Source organism: Manis pentadactyla, chromosome 2 (assembly GCF_030020395.1).
Source record: "Manis pentadactyla isolate mManPen7 chromosome 2, mManPen7.hap1, whole genome shotgun sequence".
In the NCBI taxonomy this organism is placed as follows: domain Eukaryota; kingdom Metazoa; phylum Chordata; class Mammalia; order Pholidota; family Manidae; genus Manis; species Manis pentadactyla.
This window is the reverse complement of record NC_080020.1, coordinates 49616995-49629592: the sequence shown is the minus strand read 5'-3', so window position 1 is coordinate 49629592 and position 12598 is coordinate 49616995. Positions and strand designations below refer to the sequence as shown.

General features: G+C 36.7%; 1 protein-coding gene across 10 annotated transcripts in view; it reads right to left on the bottom strand.

The window, feature by feature from the left end:
* The window catches only part of NSD1 (nuclear receptor binding SET domain protein 1), a 188724-nt gene that overhangs the window by 6967 nt on the left and 169159 nt on the right, over positions 1-12598 (bottom strand). For 9 of the 10 annotated variants that reach the window (XM_036886924.2, XM_036886928.2, XM_036886926.2 and 6 more), the window contains 5 exons: positions 9422-9691; positions 7987-8103; positions 6822-6963; positions 3039-3145; positions 1033-1237 (listed from right to left, as the gene is read on the bottom strand). In XM_036886924.2, the coding sequence (XP_036742819.2) occupies positions 1033-1237; positions 3039-3145; positions 6822-6963; positions 7987-8103; positions 9422-9691 (841 nt within the window). Of the gene's footprint in view, positions 1-748; positions 813-1032; positions 1238-3038; positions 3146-6821; positions 6964-7986; positions 8104-9421; positions 9692-12598 lie in introns of all 10 variants that reach the window. The other variant, XM_057492300.1, reaches the window with a different exon arrangement.

Here is a 12598-nt window from a genome sequence, read left to right as displayed (position 1 = left end):
TGTTCACCAAGAATAAGTGGAAAAGACCCAAAGCTAACCTGAGCTGCTAATCTATTTGCCTCCATTTCATGACACCTTAAAGTCTACCATGGATAGTGTTTCCACTCTGGCTCCTTCTAAACTATACTAGACTTCATTTTTAGCTCGTAGGCAGAATTGGTCCTATCACATCCTGTGCCAGCTACAGCCCCGAGTAACTGGATCTCAAACAGTTCCCCATTTCCACTTCCTGGCATTGAGAGGTCAGTGTTGTGGCTTTGCCCCCACACTAACCTTAGTTTCTATTATTTCATTACTCAGGCAACTACATATTGTAGGAAAGCTAATGAAGGGACAAACTCCTTACACTCCCACCCTCTTTCTGCAATTTCTGGAAGCAGGCCATTAGTAAGCCTGAAACAGGCTCCCTACCTGTTTCACACCATTGTCATTTAAAATAACGGGATATCCAATCTCTATAAACTCCTCTAACCCCAAATCACCACCCAAAGGTTAGTGACTTATCCAAACAAATTCCTACCCTAACCAGCTTTCTTATGTGTTAGCTGATACAACTGCCTCTCCTTTTGGAGGGGACTAAAAAGGTATCCATCCACCTTACTGATCAGAATGACCTCAAGCTCCACTCTGTCTCAATCTCTCTTTCTTTAGAAAGGGAACATGATTTAATAGCCTTGCAGTCAGAAAACCTGGCTTTCAATCCAGCTCCTCCACCATCTGTATGCTCTAATGTGACAAATCATCTCACCAAACTTGACTCTGCTTCCTCATCTGCATCATGGGAAGGTGAAAAGGTCTCATCTTATGGGTTGCTGGGAGGATAAAATAACATAACATAAATGTAAATAAAGTGCTTAACACACAGTGAGTGAGTTTGTCCCTTCTCTATAACCTAGGATTCTAGATGTTTGTTGTCATTTTTTTCTATGAGAACATGGACTGTACCCCCTTCAACACTACGCATGCAAAGAAAAAAAGGGCTCTGTATTCTGACAGAAAACAAGGAGCACTTCTGGTGGATTTTGCACCAACCTGCTGGTCGCTTGGTTAGATTGAGACAGTCTGCATGGTAAACTTTTGGGCAGCCTGGCTTCTTACAGGAGACAAGCTGGCCAGCATCCCCACAGCTGAAACACTCATCCTCGCGCTCCTTTGTGATTTCACCCTGGGTCCTGCGCTTCCCCTGTTGCTTCTTCTTGAATTTCTTTGACTTTTCTTCCGTGGCAATTGGTTGATTCTAGAGGTCAGATATTGAGCAGTCAGCATTCTGTAGACACATTAGTTGTATGATCTTGACCAGGTTAACTATCCTCTCTGAGCCTCAGTCTCTCCTCTGGGAAGAGACAGTCCTCATAGACTGTTGTAAAGAAAAGAAAATGCAGGAAAGGCACCTGGCACGCACATCATAGGTACCCAATAAATGACTGACCTGTAACTTTATTATCAACTACTCCTGCCACCTGAATGAAAGAAAAGAGAAACGTCCTTCTTTTTGTTTAAACACAAAGCTGGTGTTAAAGATCACCCTTTTGTAAGCTTTATTTTTATGTTTGTCTAATTTACAAACTAAGGAAGACTCCTCTTGGTGTGTGCACACACATTTCTTAATCTACTCAACAAACCTCCACTGAGCACTAAGTATGAGCCACATACTAAGAAGACACAGAAAATGAATTCTTGGTCCTTGCTGTCCACAAGCTATGTATGCATTTTTATCTAAGTCAAATTAAGTTCATGCCCGACCTCTCCCCAAGACAGACTCTGGTGCAGCATCTGTGCTCCCTGTAGCATACACTTGTTCACCAAACCCCATGGTTTTCATCACATTATTTATCTTGGCCTAGAAAACATCCAGAACCAATCTGATTTATTACTAGCCTACAGTGATCTCCCATTTCTGAACTTACGCTAATCAAATTTCTCTCTGATTCACGTGTGAAATGCTATGTAGACCTTAAAGATGCAGAAACTGACATCCCCAGTAAATGTAACACCATTAAACTTGGTTTAAACTCAGTTACTATTTTAATTAATATGGAATAAGTCAACTGGACATCTTTAGGAACAAGACCATTTAACCAACCAACTAAACAAAAACCAAAACAAAACCTAATAAAATATAAAGATAATTTTCCTTATTTAATAAAAATGAGAATAATTAGTGGGTGTTTGTCATCTTTATGTGCTATTGCTCAAAATCATTACCTTCTTTAGTTACTGGTTTCTATGATAGCTTTCAATTTTCAGTTCTTAATGCTGACTTCATAAATCAAAAAAGCATAATGGGAAATAACCAATTGGAGTCATTCTGTAGTCTACTTTGCATCAAAATTAAACTTCAATTCTCAGTATGGTATGCTGTTACTTAAGATACAGAACTCTGGATACATCCAGATGTTCATCTATTATGGTCCACCCATTATATAAAAAATTTAACAGTCACTAAAAATGGCTAAGAAGACTATGTAAAAGCAAGGGGAATTTTTTAATAGTAATTTAAAAAGCAGGATAAAAACTTATAAACAAGTCTTAACAGTTATTGAATTGTAATTCAGTTAGAGTACACATAAATACCCAGGAAGTAAGACACAACAATGTTTATACTTCGTTACAATGGTAAGTTTAAGAGTCCTACGTTTATCTACATTTAGAATCTTAACTTCACTATCAGATTCTTTGATATCTTTAAAAAGACAGACACAGGCAGACAGAGACAAAGATATCAAGAATTTAAGTAGCCTAATTAGGAAATATGATCAAGATTAGCTGAGACCAATAAAGACATAGAAATAACCTACTTTACAGATTCATCTTTCACAGCTTTTTTTAGCTAGAAAGGCATCATCAATTAGAAGTCAGGTTGCTCATAACGCTTCAACAATACCAAAGATCCTCTCTTGTTTGACCAAACTGAGCATCAGAATGTGAATGTACAATGTCATTATTTCAAAGAGACATCTTCTTAAAGATTCTGCCATGCCACTGGTTAGGTAGGGAGGACCACATCATTATTCCCGATGCAAACGTTTGGAAGGTACCTTTGGCCTTACACCCAAAAAGCCACTGCAGTTCGGGGCTCCACATTTGCAAACGGTCTTTCCATTCCCAAGACATTCTAGGTTGTAGTTGAAGGTAAGTTCAGTGCCTGCATAAGAGACCATGGAAATATGACTATCTATGGTTTTATTTACATTTTTTTCTGTATCAATCACAAAGGATACTTGACTTCCAAGAGAACAGATTAATTTTTAAAAAAGGATAAAATCAATTTATTAACACTAATCCCACCATATGAATAAGATATTAATATTAATAAATTCTAATCCTATGACATTACTAATCAGCTAATACAACTTAGTGACCAATAAACTTAAATGGTTTAACATGTAATATTTAAAATAACTTTTACTATAGAGTTGTTAATCGCAAACTGTTTTTTGTTTTCTAACCATTCAGATTGAAAATATATTAACTCACTACCAAAAACAAACCAACAGCCTGTACAACAACATGCTGGGCACTGGGAACACAGGTATGAAGAAAATATATTGGTCTGTGCCAAAGTGAGCACATCTACCTTGGCAGCATTCAAGAGAAACATCTCCATACAGAGTAATACTAGAGAACTTCAGTCCACAGACCTAAGCCCTGGCTTTACACCCCAGTTACATCATCATCTAGCTGGGGGAGCTGAGCCCTGAGTACATTTGTTAAATGGAGAAGTAACAATCTCATAAACTTATTGAATAAGGATCATAATGCACACAGCAGTGATGTGTAAACATAAAAAAAGATGTGTAGACTTCAGGTACAAAATGTCTCCTTTCTGTCAAAAGAGCATTTCATCAAAACTGAAAGAGCAAATGAAACACACAAACACTCACACTCAAAGCATGTTAGGGAAGGCCTAACAAATATAAGAATTTTATATATGTATACAAAGAGGTTGTCTGTGGTTGGGCATAATGCTTATTTACTGTTAATGTATAAAGTGACAATTGTTCAAACTGTCAAGTCTTAAGATTCCCATTACAGACTGACCTATCATCGATAAATTAATATATATAGTTTTCATCTAATGTTGGGAATAGATTGTTTCTTGAGCAAATTATAAAGCAGCTGGCTTAATTCAGGGGTCCAAGTGGTATGAATACTAGTACCACTCAAGGGCTGGTGAGAGGCTCACAACCACAAGCAGCTTGCAGAACTGAAACTGACCAAGGTAACAACAGCAAGTTACATCTTCTCTCTCATACCCATTGTGAACTTAAAAGATTGATGATGGGTAATTCTACTCACTATTCCTCTTATTAAACAAATTTATGAGGGTGTAAATGAAATTTCATAAATTTAATGTGCTTATAATGCAACTCAACCATATACACAAGTATAAGACAGCAGGACACCTGACAGAACCTGCTGCTCACTAAGCATCTATTATGTAAACATAACCACACAAGGGGATAAATCAGAAGGTATCTGTTGTGCATAAAGTCTCACACCATCCTAGAAAAGAGTCTAGTATACAATAATCCTTGAGAGGTCTACACTTATTGGGGAAGGCAAAGGGCACCAGAGAGGATATAAACAAGGAATGAGTATGACACATGTGGGAGAAAGTAATAGGTATGTGAAAAGCCCAGGCAGATGGATGAGTAAGGAGGAGAGGCAAGCTGAAATTTCTCATTTCACCTGCCAAGGTCACAGCTCCTACAGACACTCCCCATGTCACTAAACATTCTGTCTCATTTCACCCGTCCCACACATGCAGACTGAAAATTAACTCATGATAAAAATATCTGTGAATTCCTACACCAAGCTACTTGAGCTGAGTGTGAGAGGAAAGAAGAGAAATTTGTAGCTAGCAATGGTAGAGGAAGGCCAGCCTCATGGACACAGACTAAAGTTCTAAGTGCAAGTGTAGTGCTGAAAGCAGTCAGGAGATATATAAGAACTGAAATTATATGACTAACATTTGAGTAATTAATATAGAAGAAACTCACATCCCTGGTTGTTGGTGATAAAAATGGAAAAAAGAATGAGAAAAGTGTTAGACCCAGATCCCAAGTAGTACAAGTGTAACACCACATATATTACAGCACTTCTGAAAGGATCAAATGAGATAATATGTTTGGAACAATGTCTGGCATCCAATAAATAGTAGCTCTTATAGCATTCACTTAATGATTCCTGGTATAAAACAGAAATCTACCCGATATACTCTGAAGCCATCCATTCCAAAAACTTGATACAAGTCAGCATTTTAAAAATTAGTATCAACTAATTCAGTGGAACACAGTACACGGTGATGCTCAAGTGTGTACCTTCATCACTTAATACTTTGTGTGAAACAATACAAAACAAGAGAAAGGAAGTAGTGGTTAACTTATAAAATATGGAAATTATTAGAATGATTAAAATTCTGAAAAGCCTAAAAAGACTACTGGATAGTATATTTTACTAGTAGAGAAAATGACATATTGGGTGTAGTGTCCACAAATTAAAAAAAAAAGGCAACAGACCAAAAGCTGACCAAACTGCCCTTTATTTCATCTTGATTGATGCTTCCTGAGATAAAACGACGACTGGGCAAAGGAGACCTTTGATCTTCCAGAATGTTCATATGGGATTTCTGCTTAACATAACTGGACTATGCTATTGCCAATTACAAATTACCTAGGCTAGTTCCATCGTAGTTTGAGTATAGGAGAGTGATCTTTCAGTGTCTTGCTCATGTCCCTGCAAAACTCATTTTGAAAAATCATGTACTGCCTTGCTGACCAAATTCAGACTTCATATATGTCTAAATATTTTTAAAATCAATTTAAAATTTAGAGGGTCTCATATGTGTAAACATATGTGCTTAAAATAATTTCATCAAAATGATAACGCTAGAGATTAAGCTCCTTTAACTTATGGAAAATAATCATTATATAACTACCTCTACCTTCTCAGCCATATCAAATTCACTTTCAAGTAGATGTCTTAATATTGTCTTGGTTACAAATACCTCACTTCTGCACTCTTAATTCTTAGAAACATAGGCACCTAGGCAGGTCATAGCAGAACTATACATTCTCCAAATGTCCAGTTCTTTGGCATCCCAGATCTGAGGGGTTTCTGTTTTTTTTTAAAGTAACCTTTGGCTCACAAACCATACAATCTGGATGGGTGAGAGATGATCTCTGGTTTATAAAGTGGGTGAGTGTCAACTGTGAAAGGGATGGTAAGAAAGGAGATCTGGACTGCTGGTGCTTTCTAAGCCAGACTAATTCAGGGAGTTCATGTAAAAGTTATGGAAAAGGTCTGGAAATTTATTCCTTTAAGACCATCCATGCCCAGATCCTTAAGACATTATGCTAAGTGAATTGAGTCAGTAACAAAAGGACAAATATTGTATGATTCCATTTATATGCGCTTCTTAGAATAATCAAAATCATAGAGACAGAAAGTAGAATGATGGTTGCCAGGGGCTGGAGAGGGGGTCAGGAGGAGTAATGGGGATAGAGTTTCACTTGGGAAAGATGAAAAGAAGTATGGAGACGGATGGAGGCGATGGTTGCACAACAATGTGAATGGACTTAAATACCCAGAAATGTACACTTAAAAATGGCTAAAATGATAAATTTTATGTTATGTGTATTTTACCATATCACCACCACCAACAAAAAATATTCCATGCTAACTACCACCTGGGAAGTCTTCTATGTATCCTCAGGAGTTTGTAAAGCTCATTTTGGATTAAAGGACACATGGGATTTTTTAAGATGATAAAATCTGAAGTTCTGGTCTCAGCTCCAAAATCCTTAAATGAGTCTTACCTGCTTTAATGTCACTCAGGGCAAAAAGGCCAACACGGGTATCTCCATTCACAGACCACTTTTGTGTTTCACAGTTGGGCTGGCAGCAATGGTTCATGAAACGTGCATAGTTTCCTTTGGGACCAGCATCAATGATCCGGTCCTAGAATCCCAAGAGATACTGCTTATCAGATACTTCTTAAGTATTCTAACGATAAGTGTTTTCTCTAAGTGTGGTCCCTGAAACCAGCACTAATATCAGCATTTGGAAATTTGCTAGAAATGCAAATTCTTGGGTTGCACTTCAGATATACTAAAGAAGAAACTCTGAATTCTGTGCATCTGTGTTATAACAAGCACACTAAGGTGATTCTGATACATGCTGAAGTTTGAGGACTACTGCCCTAGAAGCAGCAGCTTGACTCATTCTTCTTAATTAGGTAGTCCTAAACCCTGGCTATACATTAGAAATCACCTAAGGAGATTTTAATAGTGATACCAAGACACCACTCCAAATGAGCATCAGAATATCTGGGGGTGAAGATCTTACAAACCATGAGGGTACTACTTGATCAATGTTCACAAAGTTTCATACTAGGAAAGGGTTCTATTATAAATGTTAGTGAAAGAAAAAAGAAAGTAGCAGAACCTAATATTCAGATACAAAGGAGAATCTAAGATACACAGAAGATGAACACATTAGAATGGATGCTGAAATTAGGAATAAGTATCAAACATAATTCTAGACACTAATGAAATGAAACTCACCAGAGAATTCCTATAATTGGAAAGCTGACGGGTTCATAAACTGAGTTTCATAGTCAATTTACATGATATTCTCAATACACTATTAAGTATTAACAAATCTGTTTCTCAATCTATAAAAGGGTAAAAGAATGATTATTTTTCTTGCTTTAAGTTTTAATCCTATAGGAACAATACTAAAAGGATATTATCCCCAACTTATAAAGGACAGTTCAAAAAGAATGTTAAAAGCAACTTTACTGCTTTTGACCATCAATGCATAGCCCAAAGATGAGCAAACCTACCTACCTACTCCAGAATCCTCATCAAGCAATCCCTGTGAACATGGGGGAAAGACTACTTTGGGCAGTATGTAACATGCCTAAAAAAACACTAATTGCACAATCTTACAAGAATGGAAAAAACATTTTCTATTACTTACTTTGTCTAAGGTGAGCATATAAAAATTGGTGATATCGTGTTCTTGGGCGTGACGGATTCGAGCTCTGCACTCCTCTTCATCTATTAGCTCTCCCACATACTCATTCACAAATTCACCCTAAAAGAAGAAATGACTCTTGACTTAGTGGCAAAAGCACAACTATGTTCACAGGTACACCTTATTTTTAAAGAAATGATGAAGTTAACAAAATCTCCAAAGCAGTCGATGTACATGTGAGTTGTCACTTTAACAAAGGTTTATCAAGAAACATTAACATAAATATGATGCTTCAATTACTGACAATGAGAACTACCTCCCAGGTCCTACTGCTGCCACCAGGAGAAAGACTGGAATGCACAGGACACTGAAGACCAACCAAAATGAAAGTAAACTAAGGCTCTGTTGTAATGGTGGTAATGGATAATTGATCCCTTTACCCACAAAAGAACCTAAAAGTCAGTTTCCCTAAACTATGTTCCTTTTCCTTGCCTCCTGCCCTTCCACAATTCATACCACTGCCCCCGACTCCCTACACTACAATCATTCTGGTTTTCACTCATGTTGTCCCCTTACCTGCAACACTTTAATACTCAACTGGCCTAACTGACAACTACTTATCTTTCAAGTCTCAACTTGAAAATATTCTCAGAGATCAAACTATTTTCAGGTCCTTTGCCACATGCCTCCAAAACCCCGTGCTTCCACACTGTGTGATTACTTGTTCAATGTCTCTCCCTCCCTAGTATGTAAACTTTATGAAAGCACAGACCATGTCTCTTTTACTGATCCCTGCATCTGCAACACAACACTTAGCACACAGCAGGTATATATGAGCTACACAGCAAATGACTAAACAGACCAACCCCTATTTACTTCCTTTCCTAGAAACAAACTTCAGTAAAATTCTTCAGAAAGTATAGTCAGAGTAAGGTTTAATAAAATGTCAAATAAGATTTATTCTATACAGACACTGTACAGTAGTATCTATTTATTAGAAACTTGCAAATCTTCCCAAATTTGAAGTTGAAGATGTTATTGCATTTTCACTAGAGAAAGCCAAATCCTCTTCTCCTTCATGTCCCATGAACCCAAACTTACTTTCCCACAGTAAAAACGGATTAGTAAGTGACTAACATCTCTGTATCACACACTCCCTATCCTCTCCCCTAACTAGAGGTTCCGGAATTTCCACAAATGCAAATGAGGCCATGCTATCTATGAATGTCTCTCCTTTTATCATCCTCACACACAATGAACTAAGGATTTTAGAGATAAAGGAGACTACTCTCAAGCCTCTGAATTCTGGAAGGATTAATAAGGTTAACCCCTATATTATTTTCCTCTTATGATCTATTTTCTCATATTCATTAAGAATTACTCATATTAAGCAATTGCAAAAAAGAAAAAAAAAATTCAAATTAAGAAAAGTTTTCACCTTTTTAATATCTGTTTTTGTCCGGAGACCCCAGCCCCTCTGTAACGTGCGAAAAATTTCGACCTCTGGATACTGGCGTTTAGTGAAGCACTGGTTTTGGCACCGCCCTCCAGCAGGACATACTGTGGGGTGGCACTCATAGAGCAGCATGCGGTTGATGCACTCAGAGTCTATCCCACAGGGGTTCTCATCAGTAGCTTTACAGTTGCAACGGGGAATTTCAGACAAGTCTGCAGTGAAGATCTGTACTCTGCCAATAGGGCGATTCACCTGGAGAAGAAACATACAATAATATAGTATAACAGGCAAGTCAACAAGAGATAATTCAGAACCTTCTATAAGAGGCAGATTTCCTTCCCTTAAAGTTGCATGCCACATTTTCCATGACTTTGAACTATCAAGATTTAGCTGCATTATTCATGATGGCTAAACTGTGGAAGTGTCCACCGACAAATTAATGGATAAGCAAAATGTGGTACAAATAATGGAATATTATTAAGCCTAAAAAGGAAGGAAATTCTGACACATGCCACAACTTGGGATGAACCTGGATGACATTATGTTATGTGAGATAAGCCAGTTACAAAAAGACAAATACCGTACAAGTCTACTTCTATAAGGTACATAGGTAGTTAAAATCATAGAGACAGAAAGTAGAATAGTGGTTGCCAGGAACAGGGAGGTGGGGAAAATGGGGAGTTACTATATAATGGGTATATAGTATCAGTTTTACAATCTGAAAAAAATGTTCTAGAGATGGATGGTGGTGGTGGCTGCAAACATGTATGAATGCATGTAATACCACTGAACTGTACACTTAAATATAGTTAAGGTGGTAAATTTTCTATTATATGTATTTTACCAAAATTTAAAAAACTTAACAAAATAAAGATCAGGCGGTTTGACATAAAAGCTTAACTGACATACAAAATAGGAGTCCAAAACAAAAATTAGAAATCATTTTTAAAAAGTCTTAATTTCAAAGCTGGTAGACCAGGTGAATTGTAAACTGGGTTTCTGCAGTTGCCACATGATGGCACCACTTTAGATGCTAGGTTAAAGAAAACCACCATTCATGAAGTTGGTAAGTAGTTAGCATGAAAATGGGTAATCGGGCTCCTGTTTTAATATTTGCTCTCGTAATCTGCAACCTTTTAAACAGATCACAGCAAAGTCACTCATGCATTTACTTAGTAATGGTGCTGCTATTGAAAACTACAGTGAAAATCTAGTGTGATAAAGATCAAACAGCTGCTGTGATACTGAAGCCGTTGAGAACTTTTACAAATACTAGCAACAATGCTGAGAAAAAAATTGACATTCCATAACAAGATGGGTTTGTGCCCTCTGAAAATGAGTCTTCCCTACTTGATATTACTTCACTGGAAACAATCAAACTGGGAGTCTTCAAAATCCCATCCCATCCAGTAACTGAGTGATTTTGATAAATTACTTTACTTGCAAGACTGTTGTGAGAATAAGAAATATATGTAGTGTCTAGTACAGAACTTTGTGGACTGTTAAACATGATACACGTTATTGTAATTTCTATTTCTTTTAATGTCCCTTATATTTGTTTCTGTCATAGCAAATATTTAGATTGTCAAGTCTAATCATAGATTATCTCAACAGTTATTTCCATCCTCTAAATTCTCAAATGGCTTCCTTTCTAACACTTTGCCTCCTATTCCTTAACAATATTATAAAATCTACAAACTATTTGTAGAATATATACTGTCCTCAAAACGCTGTAACAACTTTAGTTTAAGTGTCACTGCCAGATCTTACCAGATTCTTCAAAATACTTGTAAAAAAAACTGTAAACTTCTTGTTAATAGAGGAATACTCTCACCTCATTCAACAGAAGCCACAAACCTACTGAGTAAGACAAGTTCTAAGGGGATATAAGAAAAAGGTTGAGCTCAATCACCTGACCCTATAGTTCCTACACAGAGCATTAAACATTCACCTCTAATTCAAGTTGAGTAGCTGTACCCCCAAAAAACATTTAATCCTACTCCTTTTCTCTACGAAAAGGTGTACTTCAACTACTCTTTGTTGATATTTGATCCAGCCTGCTAGTAATCCCAAGTAAGTTTCTTGCTTAATACAACATACAGCCAAAAAAAACACAAAAACACATGGTTAATCAGCAGAAGACAAATACCATATGGTTTCATTTTATGTGTAATCTGAAAAACAAAACACAAATACAAACAAACAAAACAAATAAGACTTATAAACACATAGAATGTGTTGGTTATTATGAGGGGTTGGGGGAGGGTGGGTACAACACAGACGGCAGAAGGATGATATGATAAGTGACGGTGATAGAGACGTACAAACTTCAAATTATGAAATAAGTCACAGGGATGAAGTACAACATAGGGAATATAGCTGACAATATTATAATATCATATGATGACAGATGGTAACTACATTCACTGTGGTTAAGCATTTAGTAATATATATAACTATCAAATCAGTATGCTGTGTATCTGAAACCAATAATATTTTATATCAACTATATTTCAATAAAAATTTTAGAAACATAAATAAAAGACAAAAAGACACATGATTAAGTAAGCACAACATAGATATGCAATTATAGGTAAATACTAGATCATGGATTGAAGAGGCCAGACAGTAAATATTTAAGGCTTTGCAGGCCACAGATCTCTGCTGTTGCAAGAGTAACTCCACTCTCTCATTAGAGAACCAATTTAATGACAAATTGCATGGTTTTGCGACAATAAAACATTTTATGGACAGTGATATTTGAATTTCATATAATCTTAATATGTCAGGAAATATTCTTTAACAAAAAAACTTTCCCCATCCATTAACAGGCTAGATTTGAAACATGAACCATAGCTTGCCAATTCTTGTTCTATATCGTTTTCCCAGAAATACGTTTGTTTTTTTATTTGGCAGGGGGTGGGAGGAAGATGTAGGAAAGAAGTTTTTTGCCTCTACATTCTGTGATTAAATCACTCACTCACAGGAAGTTGCTTTCTCAATAGTCGGGCTCAAGATAGTTAATGTGCTACTGTGAAGTGCCTGCCTTCCTGTTAATTCAACATCTATTACTACTTTCCTTTTTTTAAGGCTTAATAACTACACTTCATTGTTATGTCTCCATGCACAGTACTCCACTTAACTCTTGGTATACCACCA